We start from the raw sequence: 22,980 nt of genomic DNA on the forward strand, positions 1-22,980 counted from the left end.
AAATAGGGTGACAAATTTTATGTACAATGTATTTCACACTTTGATCTATGAGAAAACAGTTTTGGTGTAGTGGAATCTTTTACTTTGTTAAACAATGAATTAATCAGGTGTGAAATTGTATTTTGAGCAAACTCTCAAAATTGTCCCGGTTTTAAAAAAATATATAATGGTAAGTCTACCTATTATTCAATTCAAATTATATTCATTTTACTGGTACCTATAAATACAGACCATATGGCGATACTTAAGAGCTCAACAATTCTGTATCGAAATCTGACCAGTATCTAATCTGAAAACTGATCAAGATTGCACTATACATATGTATGTACATAGTACATGATATCTTCTAGAAAATATTTCTTTTGGTTAAATATTACTTAATAATTTCCAAATACTCATTTCACTATATCGCAATGTTTCCGAACATTGAATATTCATAATTGTAGAATTTGTAAACATAACAGCATTTCTCTAATTTATATTTTTTATATTATTTTATCTTTAATTTATACCAGAAAGGCCTACCAGGTAAACCCAATGCGCCTTCCTGGCCAGAAACATTGTACATTTGATACAAATATTATTAGTATTATATTATACAAAGAACCTAAATATGTACATATGTATATCAATATTCACAATATATATAGTTTTTATTCTTTTCTTTTTCATTTGTTTGTCTGTATGTACCATTTTATTTAATTTGTAAAAATCTATAATTGGGCTCAGATGATATTTTATTTTGTTACATTTATTCTTTATTTTTATGCATTTCAACATCTGTTGTCTGTTGATTTTTCAATAAATAAATATCGACAGAGACATTTATGGTCAAATTTGTAAGTTTGCAGCATTTTATAAAATTCAGCGAAATTCGAGATTGCTGAAAACTCGAGGTTTTTTGCAAGAAAATCGGTAAGGTTGCCAATTTTTTGGAACCGTTTCAATGAAAATCATATACATTAGCAAACTCTGATAGAAAACGATCGACCTGGAATTACAAATCCAAGGTCTGGCCAGCAGAAACCAGTAGGACTTGAACCCTTGACCACTCGGTTCAAAGCATATGCTAACGACAAGTCTATTCTGATGGTTACATAATAGACTAGTGGTCATAGACTAGTAAAATAGACTAATATACTTTTTTAATTAATTATTTGGGGTTTGGTGCAAACGATCGAAAAGCGGCAGACAGATTGAACCACAGATTAACTGGATGACTGCTTTAAACGCAATTCTCGACTTCACGAATGAAAAATTGCACATCAGATGACGAGTAACCTTTCGACGTGCACAGATGCAATTATTAAAATGGTAATTATTAAAATTGAGTTGGATCTTTCTGGCGAGTTTTTGATAATTTAATAAGGAAAAATTCGGAACTATAGTATCAGAAGCACAGAACGTATACAGGGTAGGTATGTCGGGACTTCGGGTAGATTTGGCTTAGTGTAAGTGCGAGCAGTGCGCACGCATAAGGTACACGTATCGTTAATCTGTCGTTCAGTCTCTCTGGCGCTTTTCGATCGTTTGCACCGCATCCAATTATTTGTTATCCAGCAACTAAATATTATATACATTTCAAAACGGGAAAACGTTGCAATCATTAGCCAATGTACATACAGTCATTGGTTTCTTAAATTTTAAAACTAAGAAAAATTTACGAATATGTTGCCATTAAATTAGCTATAATGTATTTTTTTAGTTCAAGTGGCCAATAACTAAATATATATCCAGTAACCAACGGCCAGAGTGACTAAAATTCGTTGTAAAATTCATGTGTGGTAAACATGCATGCAATGTCATCTGTTGCTATAGTTACTACATACAAATATTTGAGTCAACATGGACAATCCTAAGGTATCTTTTACTTCATTATATTATTTATCATATGATTTCTACATAACTAATCACGAAATAATTCATATAAATACATTTAATACCTACTTATTTATCTGACACATATCAAACACTATTTAATTCATTTATAGTTGATATATTATGTGGAACAACCACATGGAATAGGAGATGTATTCATGGTTTGGCAAACGGGTAGTTCTGGTACATTATTGGCAACAACTGGAATTGATTCAACTATTAGTATTTTCAATCGATATGGACAAATACAAGAGAAAATTAAATTGCCCGGGTATCTTAATACTTGCTTTTTTAATTTTTACAATTAAAAATATTCTTAATTAAATATACAAGTTAGCATTTCTATTTATTGAATATTTTATAATCAAATCAGACTTTGCTGTGGGATGGATTGGGATGCTGAGGGTGACTTCCTCGCAGCAATTACTCCAGTTAATGCCTCAGTTTCAATATGGGAATGTCATACGCAAAAGAAATTAACTATCGACACCGGACTACGAGAATCTCCCACATGCATCACTTGGGCAAAACAAGAACCTATTTTAGCCATCGGCACACAACGAGGAAATGTTATATTTTACAATCACCAGTCATCAAAGTTAGTCATCTATTGTTTTCATTTTCTCATTACAAAAGATTTTCTTATATTGCTCCTGCTAAAATATATTATTCAAAACATGTGGAATAAAATATTACACTTCTCATAGAAGGATTCCTGTTATTGGAAAGCATACTAAAAAAATTATATGTGGGGCTTGGAATAGCGACAACATACTTGCTCTTGTAGCCGAGGACAAAACACTTTCCATAAGTAACTCTGATGGAGACACACTCAGAATTGTTTCATTGAGAGATCAACCAAATGATCTGCAATTTTCAGAAATGAAAACTGATGAAAGAGTTGCAGGAGAGAATACAGTCTGTATAAATTTTTTTTATGATACAATTACTTTTAGCCAATTTGTGATACTAATTCACATTTGATCTACATTAATTAGAGCTACAATGGTTGCTGAATACATTTTATTTTGTATAATTATTGTTTTTTACTTTCTTCACAGATAAGTCTTGTCGTGGGCAAAAGAACATTGTACTTGTACAATTTACTTGATCCAGAAAACCCTATAGAATTAGCATTCCAACAAAAGTATGGATCAATCGTTGCATACAAATGGTATGGTGATGGGTATATTCTAATTGGCTTTACAGCAGGAATATTGATTGCTATATCTACACATATTAAAGAAGTAGGACAAGAACTATTTCAAATAAAAAATCACAAAGATTCAATGCTAGATTTAGCACTTTCTCAAATACTAGGAGAAGTTGCAACTTGTGGCGATAGCATGTAAGTTTGTGTTCCGTTCATTATATCATCATATATAAAAAAAAATACTAGACATTTTTTAAATAAAATTTTGGAAAGCCTTTTTAAAACTATTCATATGACTAATAGGAAACACTATTTAAAATTTGATGCTCCAAATTTGATACGCAACACATTCAATAGTTTTCACGACACGACATTCAATAGTTTTCTGTAATGCTAGAGTAATAATAATTAATTGTTTGCAATTATATATAAAAATTATGTTAAAATAAATTATCTTTGAAATATGTAATTGCATACTTTGCGACTTTGAAGGCGAGAAAAAAGAACATTTAAATCATGTGAGTCCAAGTACCAATTTAATGTTAATAACAAAAATATTAAAGGGGGCCTTTTTCTAACATTTGCATGCAGGCCCAATTTTCCTAGTTACGCCACTGAATATCGCTATTCTATCTGTCTGTGTGTGTATTTGAGATAACGCTCGCCATACTATAATAGTCTTTTCGATTTGACATACATATGTATGTCACAGCTAAAACAATGCCAACAAATGTACGAATATAATAACAAAAGACTTGTATATATACTGTTTGCTACCAATGTTTTCTCTAGACTGATAGACGGTGCTAAATCTCTGAGCATTTAGTGCCATATATTGAAAATTTATTTAATTAATTAATTTTTCTATTGGTGTTTTATATTGTTTATATGTAGGTAGGTAGATAGTTTTTACCATTTTTTTTTTCAAATTAAATATATTAAAAAGGTATTTGAAAACAATTCGACCGCGTGCGGATCAAACATAGGACCGAAACATTTCTTTTAATTTATTTTTATTTTATAAATTAATATGCCAACACCCATGCGATGATATTTCATCGGGTACGACACTAGTGTATAATAATATTGATAAAAATCAATTTTTATGTTGTTAAATACGTCTTTAGGATAAAAATTCGTTCAATATGGGACTCATCGGACAGCAGTAGTTCATTTTATCCCCAAAGCGGCGCTGAAAAATGTTGTTGGAGTAACGATGGACAACTTTTGAGCATATCTGGTAAATCTAGTTTATCGGTTTATTTAATGAAACTAGCACCATTGTGCTGTGCTCACAACACACGTGCATTTTTATTGAGTAACCTAACCGAAGGCACACTCTATCAATGTGTACCAATCGATGAAAATGTAATATCTGAATCTAAAGGTATTATTTATTATCAAATAATTCAATATTTTGTTGATTATTAAATATGTTTACTTACAAACTAAATCGCCTTTTTAATAGGAAATCCTGTTGAGTTGATGCAAATAAAATTTCCCATTGAGCCATTGATAATCGCCGTTGGACCTTACCATGTTTGTTACATTAGCAATGACACAGCTTGGTTTTACGACACTACCGTGTATCAAACCTCCAATTCAAATCCATCAACCAAAACTTCTTTATCTTTCGGTCGCCGTCAGTATCCCGGAGCTGTTACTAGTATTAAAATTGGTACTGAATATGCTGCTGTCCTATTTGAGGGAAAACTCATGTTGCACATGGTATGTATGTATGATTTTGTTTTAATTATTTAATCATTTTACCTACATTCTAATTGTTTATTCGATCAGCTCGATCAACCCGAAGTCAATCATGAGGATAAAGAAAGTTGTCTATTTCCTGAAGTGGCGCTTCATGACGCCACCGTTACATCTCACGCTTTGAGTAATGACTTTCTGGTATTTGTAACTGATGTAAGTAATGTGACATATTCACTTTTTTAGTTGAAGTGTTACAATTGTATTTATTTGTCGCATATATTTTAGCTCGGTCATTTGCAATATTTCGCTTTGGAAGAATGGAAAATAATCATAAGATTTCGTCATTCTGTTGGTTTCAAGTCAATTTATTGCGACCCACCTGCTACACGAATCATCATTGCAGATGTGAAGAATAACGGCTACATTTACAATCCAATAAGTGATAGTATGACGGAAATACCAGACTTTCCTTCGAATTATAAGTTAGTATTTATCACCCATATGTTCATGTACAATGTTCATACTACATAGGTCTCAATTTATTGTTTATTAAAATGATATCTGCACAGTTGTGTAATTTTATTAATATATTTCATTTTATTTGAACTGATATAATAATATAATGGCTGTCCATATTTCAGAGGTGCATTGTGGGATACGTGCCTAGCAGATAGGAACATATTTATAGTGTGGAATGATGATATAATCTTAACCTATTATTATGTAAATCAGTCGGTGAATGGAAACTATGTAGAGTTTTTGGGAAAAACTGCGTTACAGAAAGACCAGATTCCCTTAGTGTTTTGCAGCGGTGACTTATATTTACACATGCACGGTGGCAGGTGCAAAGATTGTTTTATAAATATCTTTCGTCAAAACGGTTTTGAAGTGAGAAATCAAAAGATGCTATCATTATTTTTAGATTGAACAAAATCACACTGTCCACGCATATAACGTACGGCCTTTTAGATGTCGATCCTCTTAAAAAATCTGCAAACGAGATGACTCACCTTCAAAAGTTGATTAATTTGAGACGATATAACGAGGCGTACGAATTGTGTGGTATCGTAGATAAGGAAGATTGTTGGATTCAACTTGGAAAAGCGGCTATTACAAATTTAGATATTTCATTTGGTACATACATGTTATGTTGAAATATGTATATTCAAAATGTCCTTTGAATCTACTATTTTAACGCTATTCTATGTTTTTAGCTATACGAGTTTACACACATTTGAATGATGTTGCTATGGTTTGGACTTTAGAAGACATGGTGGATATTGAAAATATTTCTATTTTATGGTAATGTTTTTCAAATCAACTCCTAATACTGAGTGCTACTGGTAGCAATGATTTTTATTGGTATTATAGGACGGGTTAAGGTCTGTTCATACCTATTCAGCACGACCCTTATCCTGCAGGTGTCATGCAAGTGCGGATAGTATTCTTTGGTACATTATATGGACGTATTCATACTCGATTCGCGCATGCGCATTTACGCATTCATGCGCGTCCATATAGAATGTACCAAAGAATATTATCCGCACTTGCATGACACCTGCAGGATACGGGTCGTGCTGAATAGGTATGAACAGACCTTTAAAGGTTTCGACCGTTTCCCGGCCTATGGAAACTCAGTTGAGTTTGAAAGAGGATCGTTTATTGTTGTTTAATTGTTACAATGGTTATTGTATGTACGAAGAGGTTGAGCTTCGGAGAAGTGAGCTGGTTGAACTCCAGAGGTTCACTCTGGTGTTGGGAGCTGGTGCATCGCTTTATATACGTTCTGGCTTGAAGCGTGCCGCGTGCAGATGCTTTGTCTTCGTTTCCAGGACACGTGTGTTAGGGACACGTGTTGACCTGTTTTCGAGGCACGTGTCTTCGGTACACGTGTGGTTTATAGCTATGGGGTCAGCGCCAGGACGTCGTTCATTTGAGAATGGGGTCATGTGCCACGCGTAAACGACTTTTCAGGACATGTGTCGCGGTTGCCTGATGACATCACTGTTGGGTTTCGTTCGTTTTACGATCAAGCGATGAACTCTTTCTTCTGGAATGGTCGTAGGGAACGTTGCCCTTGAGTTATGCATGTTTGTACAGGATCGATGATGAGATCACTGGTTTTGATTCGTAATAGCACAAGTCGTGCTAGATTCCTACAGTATACTAAAATGTGTATGTTTTAGTTCAAGAGCATGTGTTTGCTTGGGGCGGGCAGAAGCTGCTGCAACTTGGACGGCTGGTGGTGGTGCAGGTGAAGAAGAACTTGCCTTACGTTTGGTATTACATCAATGGCCTCAAGCAATAGAACTTGCAAAATCTGTTGCTCCGGAGCGTCTACCTTCAATTCAGCGCAATCATGCACAACATCTCGAATTTGTGTAATTTTTATATTCTTTGCAACCTAATTTTTTTAGATTAAGAGAAAAATTTCGACTTTCATTGGTAATGTTACAATATTTCAGGGGTGATAGCTATGAGGCTTTAAGCAATTATGAAAAGGCATTAGTAGAAAATGATGAAAATCAAATTGAGCACAATAAGAAGTGTTTCGCCGGATTGGCTCGTACTTCCATCAAGTGTGGCGATTTCAATAGGGGACTGACTATTTTAACGAAATTGGCTGATAATATTGGTCTTATAATAGAATGTGCTGAACTTTTGGAAAATTCTAAGCAATACGGACAAGCCGCAAGTCTCTATGAACAGGCTAACGTCATTGATAAAGCTGCATTGTTGTATATAAAATTGAAATCGTGGATTAAAGTCGAACAATTGCTTCCAAAAATTACTTTACCTTACATTCATTTACAATATGCTAAAGCAAAAGAGTCCGACGGTAGATACGCCGACGCGTTGAAGTCTTATAAAATAGCAAAAGACTTTGATTCTGCAATCAGGCTGAACTTGCAGCATTTAAATAATCCCGACGAAGCCGTTCAACTTGTACAAGAGACGAAATCAATTCACGGCGCCAAATTGGTGGCGTCGTTTTTCCAAAAATTGAATGATTACACATCGGCAATAAAATTTCTCATAATGTCATTGTGCTATGAAGAAGCATTTCAACTCGCCAGACAACACGGCAAACTTCAGCTATTCGGTGAAATCTTGATACAAAATGCAGATGCGAGGTTGGAGGATTTCAAGAGTCTCGCATTGCACTTTGAAAACGAAAAGAATTACCTGTTGGCTGGCAAATTCTATTTTCATTCTAGAGATTATGCAAAAGCCATGACTTACTTGTTAAAAGCCGCTGCAAATAATTCTAATGACGGCGAAGCCCTGTCTCTAGCAATAGACACAATCGCATCATCAAATAATGAAAAACTGGCCAAATCTCTAATAGAATTTTTACTCGGTGACACGGACGGCTTGCCGAAGGATCCAAAGTATCTGTTCCGTTTGTACATGGCCCGGAAACAGTTTCAGGAGGCTGCAAAAACTGCGCTCATAATTGCGAACCAAGAGCAAGTGAATGGCAATTATAGAGTAGCTCACGACATGTTGTTCACTATGTACCAAGAGTTGAAAGGTAACAATCTTACGATACCTGCCGAAATGAAAGCTAGCTTAGCTCTTCTGCATTCTTACATCCTCGTGAGACTACATCTTAAAAGAGGGGATCATCTTAAATGCGCTAACATGCTCGTCAGGGTTGCCGAAAATATATCACTATTTCCGTCTCGTGAGTATTTCCAGTTTCTTGTGTCCTTGTAAATGTTTACGTATGATTTGATTGAATTCTGAAATGGTTTTTGCAACAGATATTGTTTCAATCCTCACCTCTGTTGTGATCGAGTGTCAGAGAGCTGGTTTGAAGAAATCTGCCCACTTTTATGCCAGAACTCTAATGAAACCTGAATATAGATCTCAAATTGACACCAAATATACGAAAAAAATTGAATCTGTCGTGAGACATCCTCCAAAAGATACCGAAAATCAGGGCAAATTGACTCCATGTCCCTACTGCGACAACGACACCCCAGAAACTAATTTGATTTGTAATCAGTGTAAAATGTCATTACCGTTTTGTATTGCGACGGTATGTATATAAAATAACTCTAATAATAAAATCGATATATATATATATATATATATATATATATATATATATATATATATATATATATATATATATATATATATATATATATATATATATATATATATATATATATATATATATATATATATATATGTATATATATATATATATATATATATATATATATATATATATATATATATATATATATATATATATATATATATATATATATATACATATATACATATATATTGCTTCATCAAGATTATATTTTCAGGGATGTCACATCATCAAATCTGACTTCACAATTTGCCCTAACTGCAATTTTCCTGCAATAAGAAAAGACTTTGTTGTGTAAATTTATCAAACTTAAACTGCAAATCTTTACAGACTACACTTGCTTTTATAAATTTGATTTATACTTTTCAGATTGGCAGAAGAAGGTATACAATGTCCTATGTGTTGGGAACAAGTTGATGCTAAGCAGTTAATAAAGATTGAAAACATTCAAATGTATTTAGAAGACAATAATGATACAGAATAAAGTATAAAATGCACATATTTAAAGAAATAAAAAAAAATATAATAAATAAACAATTTGAAAAGTTTGTGTTGTTTTAAATAGAAATGATGGCAGCATGAGTGAATGTGAGATTTGTGTGAATGAGGTGAAATGAAATACGATTTTGTATATTATAAAATGATTTAATTACAATAAACAGCATAAGTATCATAATATAACTATGCTAGGAACAACTTAATCTATGCACAAGCGGACAGGATGTACCTTTTATATTTACATTTGTACATTGAGCGCTTTACCAATTACACTTATGCTAAATATTTCATTTACCTTATCGATTAATTTAATAAATATGGTTAGTGCAAATCTAAAAACAATTAATAAGGTAATACAAGTCACACCAGATCGCAATACTTAACGTCGCATATCCAAAAAAATATATTTTGGAATGTAATACTTCATTATTACCTATGTAAATAAATATGATGAAAAATAATGTTGCAGTTAAATTGTGCGATCTGATTACTGTACCTTACGAGTGATTATGCATTACAGCTTCCCGGGTGACACTATCGAGTGTCACCTCCCGAACCTTCACTTGATTTTCGTCAATGTCCTTATTTTACTTTTCATACATAGACTATGCATATACACAACATATATACGCATTGAATTTATAATTTATTTAAATGCTTTTTGTCACTTGCGCCACTGAGTTAAATAAAAACAATAAAATTCACTTATAATTACGTAACACCAAACATTTTATTTGGTAAAATAACAATCATATAGCTACCGATAGCAAATTGGTCTAAAACATTCCATGGAGCACTTCACTCAAATTAGACAATCACACTGTAGATAAATATTTTTATATCAAACAATTTCATGATCAAATATGTAAAATTACCTTTCCTATGTACAAAATATAAAAGAAAACTATTATAAAAAACTAAAAGATTAAAAACTACACACATACTGTGTACATAAAGTTTTACAAATATACATATATAAAATTTTAAAACAACACAATATGATCGGTTGCTGCACTCCGATCAATCAGTGTCAATATAACACAGCCGTGAGCTGACGGTCCGTCACATTTCCCTAACGAGTCGTCAATAAAGCCTACATAATACAATTCACATATATTTACAATGAAAGAAATATATCTATATATGTATAGTATATACATGCTATTTACACTACAATTGCTCCACGAATTTAGTGAGCTGGTCCTGTGGGGTCATTGGTGTTAACTGATCATCGGGCGGTTGCAATGTGGGAGGCGCCGGCGACTGATGCAGCAGCATCATTTCAGAAGATGTCGACTGCGGACGGGGGGAAGGCGCTTGGGGCGGGGATCTCTGCAGCATCGGCATGCCTGGAGTAAAATAACGAGCATTTCCACCAACACCTACACCTACACCTCGGCCACCATATTGCGGAGCTGAAAATCCTTGTTGTTGCTGTTGTTGTTGCTGCTGCTGCTGCTGCTGTTGCTGCTGTTGTTGCTGCAACTGCTGTTGTTGTTGTTGTTGTTGTTGTTGTTGTTGCTGTTGCACTTGCTGTTGCTGCTGTTGCACTTGTTGATTTCTCTGCATATTATTCATTATTTGGTGTTGCTTAAAAGACCAATGATGTTGCTGCGGGTTCATATTACCGACATTGTTCAACTGTGCCATTCCAGCAACTCCGGACACTCCACCAACCTAAAAAGAACGCAATACACTATTACTACATTGATTCCAACTGTGAGATGTTTTGAAAGTCGATGTAAACAACGACGAGTCAATTTGATAAATGTTTTTCAAAATTGAATGTGCTACCTGCTGCTGCTGTTGGCCGAGCATTTGTAGACGTTGTTGCAGTTGTTGCTGTTGCGGCGGCAACGGAACTTGTGATAGACCTGTAGGTGGTGGACCACCTGCTGTATTAACACCACCTATCATATGTGCTCCTCCTGCAGCTTGTTGTTGGTTTTGTTGAGCACTCTAAACCCACAAATAGTAAAAATGAAAACAATGATACGAACTGAAAACATGATGAAAATTAAAAAACGTGATCTAAATATACAAATACAAACCTGTCGTTGCTTGATGAATGCGGCCATGAGGGGCGGATGAGATTTAAGAATCGATAATATTTGAGCTTGTTGATCGGGCGTCGTTGGAGAACGAAGAGTGACCATAAGCTGTTGGAGTGCTTTGTGGTGATTTTGGGTAGCAGCACCGCCAGGTACTACTCTCGACGGTTCTACGACTGCCACAGGCGGACGAACTGAACCACCGACCATTCCCCCCATGTTATTCACCTGACCCATAGGTTGCGGTTGCTGTTGCGTAACCATGCCCATCATCTGATCGCAAAAATAACAAAAAATTAATTTAAATCAAACATAACAAACATTTTTAAAATTGTATGCAATGGACCTACCTGTTGGTTGTTCGGCTGACCCAAAAGTATTTGCTGTTGAGAATGAGAAGGATGTTGCGGATGCTGTGAGTGAGGATGCATCTGTAACAGCTGTGGATGATTGAGTGACTGAGCCATTGGATGTGATGTCCTCAAAGCTTGTTGGGGTTTTCCAGGATATCGCTGCGCTCCCCATTGATCCATCGAATGTAGCGGGTGTCTTTGCTGCGTATGGGGTTGTGGTGGTGGCATTTGTTGGGCAGCCTTGCCAAAGTGCGGAGCTTGTTGACGAGCTGCTTCTTCTTGCACTTGTTTGACTACTTGAAGCACGTTAGGTGGAGGTGTGTGAGTTGCGGGAGCAGGTTTCGCTCCAGATAGAGGTGGAGACGCAAGCGCTGGAGGTGCTGCAGACGGTGGAGGACTGCTTCCTGTACCACCCATGCCTAACGTCCCGCGTGTGGTCATAACAGCCATACGTCTCCGTAGCAATTGAGCCTGCTGTAATCTCTGTTCTAATTGTTGTTGTTTCAATTTATGTTTTATATTACTACAGAAAGGCACAAGACATTTAGTCTCTTGACAATGTTTAGCATGATAACAACATAAGGCTATTAACTGTTTACAAATAGAACAACCACCGTTGGTTTTACGTTTGCAAATTCTGGTATGATTGACCACACGTTTCATCTTTTGGCAAGATGGCAATCGGCAATTTGCATCTCTACATTGACAAGCGTGCACCAAAGATTGGATGCATCTCTGTATGGAAAGCTTTCTTGCTTCTTGTGGATTGGCTTGTTTGGTGTCTCCAGGCGATGAGCCGTCGTCCAAGTCGAGACCCAACTTCTCCATCTTATGAGGATGGCCGTCTTTATCGTAGCACACGATGCAAAGATCGAAATCGTCACATACGGTGCAATGATATCGAGTCTCCACATGACCTTTGCAATTATTGCAAGTGTATACAAATTTGTCTTGACCTTGGTTATGCAATTCCCATAACATGCACAATGTTGAAAACTGAGCTCGTCTCATTGATGAAAATTCGTAATGTCGCTCACGAGCCATCGTCAAAAATGCATCTCGTCCATCCATCAGATCGCAATTGATTAGTGGATCTGGATCTTGAATAGGCTAAAATTATTTTAAAAAATGCGTTGTTTAAGAATGGTGAAATATGTAGAACCTCAAAAATATTCATATTATTAATCACAAAAAAAATTGTATAATTATTTTATTACTCACAGCTAAACTTGCGGCAGACTGAACTGAGTGCAACCTAATTACAAAAAATACTTCTTTGTGCTTTTCCATGGTTGCAAATATTTTAGCACTGAGATCATTACCAGTCTGTTGGTCGCTATGTTTTTTACTATTTTTACGTTGGGCTGCTTTAGACTTATTTGATTTTTTTGCTTTCTTTTGTCCTTTCTTTTTTCCATCGGGACCTTGTTCACTGTCTTCGGATAATTGAGTTATCTGCTAAAATGAAATAATGAAATGTAAATATTTTGCTTCATTTAAACAAAGAAAAATTGTTCACACCACTAAAATTTAAGTTGTTCTATAAAAATCAATAAATATACTAACTGCAGCCTCGGCAGCTTCGGCTTGCTTTCTTTTCTCTTCCTCTTCTTGATCTAATTCTTTTATGGACTCTTCTAATACATTTGGCCAGAAATCGCCCTCAAAGTATGGCAAATCAGCAGCAGACGATATATTATCTTCCATTGCTTGTTTAAGGATATCTTTATAATCAACTATAATTCTTTCTATTATTCCTTTATCGAGCATTTTCTTGTACCATTCCTGTAACCTTTTGGGTTTGGGAATTTTTTGTTCTACAGGATGACAATGGAATATATAGTCATCACCTTCAGAAGGAGGACACGCCCATATATGCGCCATGGTGTATCCCAATTGCTTTGCATAATCCAAATAACCTAATAATATTTCATGGTAAACAGCTGTACGGCAATGCCGTGGTTTGAAAAAGTGCACTGAATCTAAATAAGCTATATACACTCGTCTAGTGTTGGGCATTGGAGACTCGCTTCCATATTCTTGAACATGCATACCAAAAAAGCATACATCTGCTCCATCGATTTCCTCAAACGCAAACAAAGCTTTTGCACGATATGGAAACTCTCCGGGTAATTCTCCTCCTTCGACAAACCGACTCCTCATGCCAGGTTTCACTTCAACTATTTTGTCCGAACTAGCTACTACCCGAATGCTCACTTCTCCAGCTCCGGCTTCTTTCTTTTTCAAGAAGTTATTGACTCTAGTTTCAATGTAAATTCCAAGCTTAGATGTGGGTAAGCGTTTGGCATTGAATTTATTGTCTTTTCTCTTGGCAACTTTCTTTTTAAGACAATTATTACAAACAAAACCTTGGGGCCAAATTTGTTGTAAGTGAAGGACACATATTTGATGCTGCTTTCTTCCACAATCCCCACACATCACATACGGTTCTAGCTCTAAATGATCATTTTTCATTTCTTTAAATTGATCTTTCTTGATAAGTCTAGAAAATGTACAATTTTTTTTTAATTTTCAGCATTTTTTTTAAATATTACTACTCTATGTCAACAAATATCTTTTATTATCTTTCGATATGAACGATTTTAAATTCTAAATATACTTACGTGGGTGTTTGCATGGGATCTTCCCCGAGAGTAACTGTGTCACCAGCTATATCATTAAAACATTTTTGACAAAATGTGTACCTGAAACAAAAACAATTATTTAATCAAATTTCACATATTTTAATACATATTATACTTGTAACATTGTTAAAATGTAAATACTGAATTTTATCAAAAATAAAATTGAATATTATTTACCTATTCTGGTAATTGAAATATTTTGCATCACGAGGTATAGTACAAAGTTGCTTTCCATAACAACATAAAACTTGAGGATTAAAAGTATATTTTCGCCCACAGCAATAGCCCAAGCTTTGCATGACTGGATCAATTTCTTGCTCAAATACCTCAGATAACTGAAAATTATACAATAACACTCATTTCAAAGTCACAAAGTTACACAACAAAGTTACATCTTCAGAAAAAAATTCTAAATACAAACCTTTGTACAGTAACGATACACTCTTGAAGTTTTTCGGTTATATAACCAGGCGTTGTCAAACATGAGCCAAACATCATCAACGTATTCCCAAGGATCTGAATACTCTCCATTTTCTAATTTTAATTTTACTGTAGACAGGTCTATAGGTTTTTTCACTATATCAAAATAATCTGGAATACCGAGAGCTTGTGGATCAACTGGCTGTCTAAATGGCAATGCTTCTGGATCTTGATGATATAATTTTAATATCGTTGGCATGAGAGCTTGTTTCAATTCCTCTGGCTTAAATACACATATGCGAACTTTGTCAGCAGCTTGATTTTGAATAGGTTCGGGTATAGGCGGCTTAATATCAGAAGAAGGAGAAACTGGCTCTTCTTTAATAGAAGGTTCTTCTTTAATCTCTTGCTCACTGCCATCCATAGGTTCGGTTTTGATTTCCTTTTTAATATCATTATGCACACCTTTCCCACCATAACTGCCAGAGTCATCGGGATCTTCTTTTTTGATATCATCTTCTTGCTTCATCTCCATCTTTCCTCCAGATATACCAGGATGACTTTGAGGGGGTCGAGGACTGTCTTCTTGGTCCATTGCAGCTGCAGCATTGAGTGCAGCCATTTGAGACGATAATGTAGATGATGATCTAGAAACTGCCATGCCTTTGCCAGGTACACTAGGTACTTGATCTTGAGATGACGGTGGTAGGGGACTAGGCATAGGTGGCGGAATAAGTGGAGTTGAAGGTGTGCTAGGAGGTACTGGTCCATTGGAAGCCACGCCAGTTAAACCTGGAGAAGCGCCTCTTTGAGAACCAACAGATGTCGGTCCTGAACTCATTTGCGAAGTCATAGACACTTGATCTGGAGCATTGGGGGTGGTACATGAAGGTAAAGGTATTCTATTATTACTGTATTGATTTTGATTCATATAAGGACTCGTCGCCTGACTATTTGGTGTTCCATTAGAAACAATTTGCTGCGCAGCAGCGAGACGTGCTTTCATAAGATCGGGATACTGTTGGTTTGGTGAAGCTCCGATTATATTTGGACCATTAGAATTAAGTGATGGGAATTGATTTGGAACAGAATTATTATTTGGCATATTAGAAGCAGGCGATGTCATTGGTTGACCGAAAGGAGATAACCCAGGATTGGAAACAACCATATTAGAATTTGGCGTTTGAGGTAATGCATTTGGACTGGGTCCGGGTGGACCGACAAGGTTAGATTGAAATTGCATTCTATTAGGATGAGCTAAGCCCATTCCAGGAGAATGACTACGCATGACAGTATTTTGTTGGGTCAACGCTGGTCGCGGATGTCCAGCAGGTCCACTTGCTAACTGAGGCCGGATCGCTGTTGTAACCCCACTGACACCTCCAACATTACTTTGAGCTTGCTGCATTTGCTGCTCTTTTCTTCTCTGGCGTTTTTCCTCCAACTCTTTTTGAATTTTATATATTTTTTCTGCTAATAAGTGATAGTATTCAGATCGTGTTGCAGCCATTTCGTACATATCACCCTCTACTTTACGTGCATATGCAACAAGATTATGCATTCTCTTATCCATCATCGCTGAAGGATCTGGTGTTGGGAATATTGCTTGGACTCTAAAATGAGTAAAAGCAAAAACGCATACTTTAATTTATGTCTTTAATTAAAACGATTATTTTTCAGTAACAATAAAAAAGTTTTTTTTATTGTTATAAAATATTATATATTTTTCAGTAACAATAAATTTTATAAAACTAATTCAGTTGCCCTGTAATGTTTTATATACAAAAAAAAATCTACATTTTAGAATAGGCTTTATTTTTCTTAGAAGGATCACTAAGTATTATATTTGATAGCATCATTGGACAGTGCAAAAAAGTGTTTATTAATTATTGTACTTACAATTTGTGCACCAAATGATTCCTCAAATCAGCGGTGATCGATTGATGCCATTCTTTACTACCAGATGCTGGATTAGCTGTTACTTGTCCACCACCCAGAGGAATATTATTCGTACCAAGCTGAAATGAAAATTAACCAACATTTTAATTTTTTCTGTGATACAATTAAGCAAGAGAGAATAATAATGCCTGCATAATGAAACAAAAGGACATGACATTAAAAATAAACAATAACTTACCATTTGCTGATTTTGAAGGTCTTGATTAAGACTCGATATATTTTGTTGTCCCGGTTGATTTGCCTGATTATTGGGATGCTGTTGATGTTGATTTATACCAAATATTTGCACCGTTGTCGATGCTAATTGTAAAGAATCTGAATTAAGAGGTAAAGCAACCCCAACAGGACGAGGGCCAGGACATCTAACGGCCGCTCCAGCTGGAGCTGCCGCTCTCACCATTGGATTGTTTGCAACACCTGGAGTTGTGCCCACGACAGTAGGCAATTGAGATGGACCAGTACCTAAGCCACTACCAGGTCCACCGGCACTAGTAGGACATTGGATTCCCAGAGCATCGTACGCACGTCTCATATCTGACGGTGAAGGATTTGGTGTAGAATTCGCTATTGACAACGTGCCTGTAACTAAAAAGACATTAAATTAATTACAAATTCAACTTGACAATATTGCATAATAGTAAAAAAAAATTTACATCAATGTGACAACTGTCAACATCAATACTAACCTCCGCTTAAATTATTATTACGATTTCTATCAGCCTGTTTCAAAGGTAAGCACACGGGACAATCATTCCTAGTACAATGTTTCCAGTGATTTATTATTTGCCTTGATGATGAGCAATGTGCTACTGGACAAGTTTTTCCAGCCTATAAATAAAAAAAAATGTAATTTGCACAAATGAAAAATAAAACAACTATCCCAAATATCCAATGGAAGACTTACTTGGCAGGTGATCATGTGGTTAAGGACACCTTTCATTGTTTTACAGTGCGGCAGCGTGCATTGCCAGGCTTCGCCATTATTAATATTTGATTCTCGCCTCTGACACTTGTGGGCATGTAACAACAGCACCAGCTGTTGTTGAATAAGTTTTCTCTTTTCTGGATCAGCAATCGAAGCTGGTGGTGGGGGTTGGGTTGAAGCAGTCGGGGCGGTTTGTTGCGTCGCAGCCTGAGGTCCTGGCTGTGAGCTAGCAGGAGCTCCAGATTGGGGTTGTTGTGGTGACGGCGCCGGTGGAACTGCCTGACCAGCCATTCCACCAGCATTGCCTCCAACCGAACCACTCTCACCAGGCGTTCCAAATCTGGCAACTCCACCAACATTTACGCCAACACCAATTCCAACCATACTTCCAACTCCAACACCTCTTTGGGTCGGCGTAACTCCTGAAGAAAACAAAAATAGAATAATTATTAACTATTCCGCAAATTTTATCAAAATAATTTTTAAATCGTTAAATATTTCAAAATTTACCTGGCATTTGAGTAGGTGCAGCGCCTTGGGGAGGAGTATAAGACGGGTGATATGGGGTGAGTGGATGGTTGGGGCCAGACAAACGCTGTCCAGCTAGATGATGAGGAGGGCCAGCACGTACGGCTCCTACTACAACACCAACCCCCACACCTGGTCCGAGGTGACCACTATTCTGTTGCTGCTGCTGCTGCTGCTGCTGCTGCTGCTGTTGTTGTTGTTGTTGTTGTTGTTGCTGCTGTTGTTGTTGCTGTTGCTGCTGCTGCTGTTGTTGTTGTTGTTGCTGCTGCTGCTGCTGCTGCTGCTGCTGCTGCTGCTGCTGTTGCTGCTGCTGCTGCTGCTGTTGTTGTTGCTGCTGTTGCTGCTGCTGCTGTTGCTGTTTTTGCTGTTGCTGTTGCATTGCAGCAGCACGGGCAGCAAGCATGGGTCCATTCTGCATGGCTCCCTTTAAAAATTGAAAAGAAATTAGGTGAAAACGTTATTTTGAAAATAATATATGTAAATTTTTTATCGTCAATTTACCTGAGGTACATTATGATGCTGTTGGTGGTGAACAGAGCCCATGAGAGGAGCGGTAAGCGGTTGTTTATTTACACTATTGACAACTAAAGCTCCTCCTCCCATTCCTACACCCATTACACCGCCTCCCATATTACTGCTGGTCATTATCATTCCTCCGGCTCCTCCACCAACAGTATTCACATTCATTCCTGAAACAGAAATAAATACATAATGTAAACATTAATTGAATTGTTTCGATAAAAATACTTGAGATAATTTTGTACGTGAAATAATTGAATTTATTTCAAAAACCAAAATAAAAAAAATAAAAAAATATTTTTTACCATAATTACCTTGCATCGAATTCATAGGCATCGGAGAATGATGTTGATTTGGATGGTTCGCATTTGATAAAAGAGACTGATGTATACCAGCCATTTGATCTTTAGAAACGGCAACGTTAGGAGGAGATTGTAAATTCGGGCTTTTATTTCCTAAAGCAGCCATTGTTATAGCATTATGACCACCCAATTGACTTTTATTGCCCTAAAACAAAATGTAACGATATATAACTCCACACCACACAATTTCGCTGATATATTATTAAAAAAAAAGTAGCAGAGTAATTCAAGTTAAAATCATTCAATAATATTTAATTTATTGCCAAACATACTGACAATAAAAATGAGTTGCGAGATATATACCTGTTGCATTAAATGATGATTGATTTGCATTTGGCGTTGTAGTACAGCGGAATCGTCTCCATTGATTTGCGATTGATTCCCGGGCCCAGGACCTTGGGCAGGTGGTTTACTACTCATACCACCGCCCGGTTGGTCTCCCCATGAATTGCTAGATATCAACTCATCGGGCAGATCTTTTTCCAAATCATACATGTCTAAGTTGGAGAATACATCTATGACAAAAAAAATAATGTCGTTAAACGTAATAAAATTTCTGTTGAAAATTAAACTAAAAAATAATTATAAATGTGAAGAGAAAAAGTTATCGATCGCAAATGAAAAAAGGAAGCTGGCGAACGCAAATGTAAATGTCAAAAAATCAATTTGCAACACACGATTCAAAAACTCACGGTTCCGTCACTATTTTTAGTATTACTATTAAATTCACTACGTTATTCATTGCCTTCAGATAATTCATATCTCGACATTTTCAACGATTCACAATACGTTACTTTATTATTCATATGCAATTGAAAAGTAAATTTTCGTTTATCGCGAGCAATAAAATCGGCGTAAGGCCGATATTAAAACTATAAATGTGCACTCGATTTTAAACGCGAATATTTTTAAATCTTTCACTAAATACCTTACAAACACTAGATCACGACCGGCGTGTAAGACAGACATTTAATTATAACAAAACAAAGTGTCACTTTGAACGGTGAATAGCGAGCATTAAAAAGTGGGCGTATGCCAAGGGCAAAACATAGGCGAAATTTCGAAAACTTTTCAATCGAACGTTTCGGCAACGGCACTCAAATTTAGGGACAGTCGAAACAGAAAAGAACCATAAAATACGGAGCCGGTTAATTCGCTACCGAAATTTCTACCGGGAACGAAACACCGAATAGAAATCGGTCAATATCATGTAGAACTTTTGACAAAATTTATCGATATTATAAAGTTATACAATTTTAATCATCGAAATTCACACACATAAACATTTTTATTTCTACGACATTTTCAACAGCAATTCGATTCATTATGAATGAACACCATTCACGATAGTATGAATCGAATTTTCAACGCATCAAAGTATGTGTCACAAGAATCGGATATCGCGCGTATCGAAAACAATTGATAAAACACGATTTAAAAAAATTTTTCAAAATTAAAAAAATGGAACTCGCACAGAACTGACATTTACGAATCTTTTAAATGCAATTTAACAATAGCACAAATTCGGTCGTATTCGATTTGCTTAAATCGAGTTTATAAATTATGTATATATGTATATAAAAAAATAAAAAAAAATCAGAAACTGTCAAAAAATAACTCGGATACAAATCGGTCGCTTCACACAGAAATAGACATAGAGAATCGATGGGAATGTTTATGAATGAGCGAGTCCCGATACGTGCACTTTAGTGTCATTTAAAAAAACGTCAAATTCATTGAACGCATCCAACTTTCGTCGAAACGAAAATAATAAATTCAAATAAAAACAAAATGTCAATAATTCGAAACAAAAATAAAAACAAAATGTCAATTAGAAACAAAAGTTTGAATGAGATGAAATAAATAAATTAAAAAAAACAAAAGAAGAGAGAAGTCGGGGCGAGCGAGCTAGCGGTGGTGAAGTCGAATGTGCAATCGCGAGTTTGACGTGAGGCTGTAGAGCGAGCGAACGACGACGACGACGCGAACGACAACAACGAGAGCGAGATGAGTGAAAGGGGACGGGGGGCGGGGGACGGGGGCGTCGGCCGCAGCGGGGCGGAGGCGTCGGGGCTGCGCCACGCAAAACAACAACGCGCCGAACGCCACGGACAGCACAGGACAAACACAACAACGCGCGCCGAACGAAAACGACACAACATACATTGGCACGATTTCTCTGGTGCGGGAGGGGGAGCGGGGGGCGCGAGGGGAGGCGGGCGGGGCGCGCGAGCCGCCGACGGAGAGTGCGGCGGGGGCGGGGGGGGGGAGGGGGCCGGGGGGGAGGCGGGGGGCGGGGGGGTGAGCGGGGGTCGGGGGAGGGGGGACGCACCTGCCGAGTCGGAGGGCCCCTGGAAGGGGTCGCGCAGCTTGGCGCGCTTGCTGGGCGGCTCGTCCACCAAGTGGTCGGCCATGTCGACGGCGGCCGCGCTGCTGGTGTTGGCGGCGGCGGCGGCGGCGGCAGCGATGGCGGCGGCCGGAGCGTCGAGTGCGCGGCGGCGGCGGCGGCGGCGACGGCGACAGCGACGGCGAACGGCGAACGGCGATCGGCGCGGGCGAGGGGCGCGGGGCGCGGGCGCGGGTGTCGGCGAAGACTGTGGCGAAGACTCGCGCTAGACGGGGGCGCCGGCTAGAGAGTCGCCATGAGAGGGGCGGAGAGGGCGCGGCGGCGGCGGTGGCGCCGGTGGCCCCCGCTGGCGCGCCCGCAGCGCGAGAACTCGGTGTCGCCGCGGCCGCACAAGATGGCGGCTGTTGATGAAAACCAATACTACGCTTGTCAGAAAATGTAGGCCTAATGTTGTGTGCGGCGCCGCCATTGGCCGGCTCGGTCACGTGCCTCGGAAGCGGCCCCGCCACCGCGCCTGCGCACACACGCCCCGCCACCGCGTCACCTCCGCGCCGCTCTTTTCGAATCGCCGACTCGACTATTATATTTACACTTTTACGAAACCGACACAACTCGAACCCGACACGCTCACATCCTCGTTTATATAATAAAAACCCTTAAAAACGTACTGTTTTCACTGATCGTTTCTCTTTTGCAGGCACTCGAACGTCGAACGATATTCCTATGCCCCCAAAATACGCTCGCATCTTCTTCTAATATATCATTTTGAAAGAGACTTTGTAACTATTTACGGTTTGGGTAAGAGCGTCGAAATCAAATCAAATTTCCAAGACGACGAAATGTATTTTTTTACGATTCAAATATATTTAATAAAAAAACAAATGAATGTTTACTATTAGATTGGCCATGTTTGAGCGATTTGTATTACAAATACCGAGCGATGCCGGGTAAAACCACTGGTATTTAATAAAGAAAAACCCAAGTGATAGAATAATACTTTGATACTATTCGATAGATTGAGAAGACGGCGTGCTAACATTAAAAACATGACCGAAAAAACTGTTCATTTTGTTGTATTTTTTTTTCTTATATATATTTTTTTTTTATTTAAATACATGGAGAAGGTGGCAAAGCCGATAGACCTACGAAGTTTGACTTAAAAAAATGACAAAATGAAAACAAAAACATTCAAACGTTTACTTTTTTTCTTCTTTCTTGTTATATAAAAGAAGAAAAAAAGTAAACGAAATAGTAGAAAATACTAAAAGAAGAAAAATAAAGTATCTGAAACGGTAAAATAACAACTAAAAGAAAACAAAAGTATAGAAAAGAAAAATGACAAAAACCCTTAAAATTTAAGCAAAACATCTGATTTATTTTTAGAAATATTAAGGTTTTCAGAATTTACTACATTGTTGGGAAGACTATTCCAAACTGTAACCACTCTGTTTGAAAAGAAGAAATCTCTGATCAATTTATGCGATTTTTCTTTTTGGAGATACATTTGTATTTTTTTTATATATA

At 37.2% G+C, this 22,980-nt stretch overlaps 2 protein-coding genes across 2 annotated transcripts; one reads left to right on the plus strand and one right to left on the minus strand.

The window, feature by feature from the left end:
- Nucleotides 1-1,845: 1,845 nt before the first annotated feature.
- On the plus strand, nucleotides 1,846-9,353 carry Oseg6 (intraflagellar transport protein Oseg6). The gene is made up of 17 exons (XM_077429340.1): nucleotides 1,846-1,860; nucleotides 1,992-2,149; nucleotides 2,252-2,476; nucleotides 2,586-2,796; nucleotides 2,940-3,226; nucleotides 4,159-4,418; nucleotides 4,500-4,759; nucleotides 4,829-4,951; nucleotides 5,024-5,220; nucleotides 5,380-5,580; nucleotides 5,661-5,872; nucleotides 5,953-6,040; nucleotides 6,925-7,119; nucleotides 7,204-8,426; nucleotides 8,506-8,783; nucleotides 9,067-9,143; nucleotides 9,219-9,353. Exons 1-17 carry the CDS (start codon nucleotides 1,846-1,848, stop codon nucleotides 9,331-9,333), a joined length of 4,125 nt encoding a protein of 1,374 aa, XP_077285466.1. The 3' UTR covers nucleotides 9,334-9,353.
- On the minus strand, nucleotides 9,288-21,640 carry nej (CREB binding protein nejire). The gene is made up of 18 exons (XM_077429969.1): nucleotides 21,442-21,640; nucleotides 19,413-19,624; nucleotides 19,062-19,254; nucleotides 18,730-18,917; nucleotides 18,211-18,652; nucleotides 17,680-18,122; nucleotides 17,462-17,603; nucleotides 16,954-17,360; nucleotides 16,716-16,834; nucleotides 14,818-16,429; nucleotides 14,574-14,731; nucleotides 14,376-14,456; nucleotides 13,318-14,254; nucleotides 12,973-13,209; nucleotides 11,749-12,861; nucleotides 11,399-11,671; nucleotides 11,142-11,306; nucleotides 9,288-11,024 (listed from the first exon to the last, which is right to left on the minus strand). The coding sequence occupies exons 1-18, from the start codon at nucleotides 21,521-21,523 to the stop codon at nucleotides 10,518-10,520; spliced, it is 7,311 nt and encodes a 2,436-aa protein (XP_077286095.1). The 5' UTR covers nucleotides 21,524-21,640; the 3' UTR covers nucleotides 9,288-10,517.
- Between the last annotated feature and the right edge of the window lie 1,340 nt (nucleotides 21,641-22,980).

The sequence above is a fragment of the Arctopsyche grandis genome, chromosome 4 (assembly GCF_051622035.1).
Source record: "Arctopsyche grandis isolate Sample6627 chromosome 4, ASM5162203v2, whole genome shotgun sequence".
Taxonomy (NCBI): domain Eukaryota; kingdom Metazoa; phylum Arthropoda; class Insecta; order Trichoptera; family Hydropsychidae; genus Arctopsyche; species Arctopsyche grandis.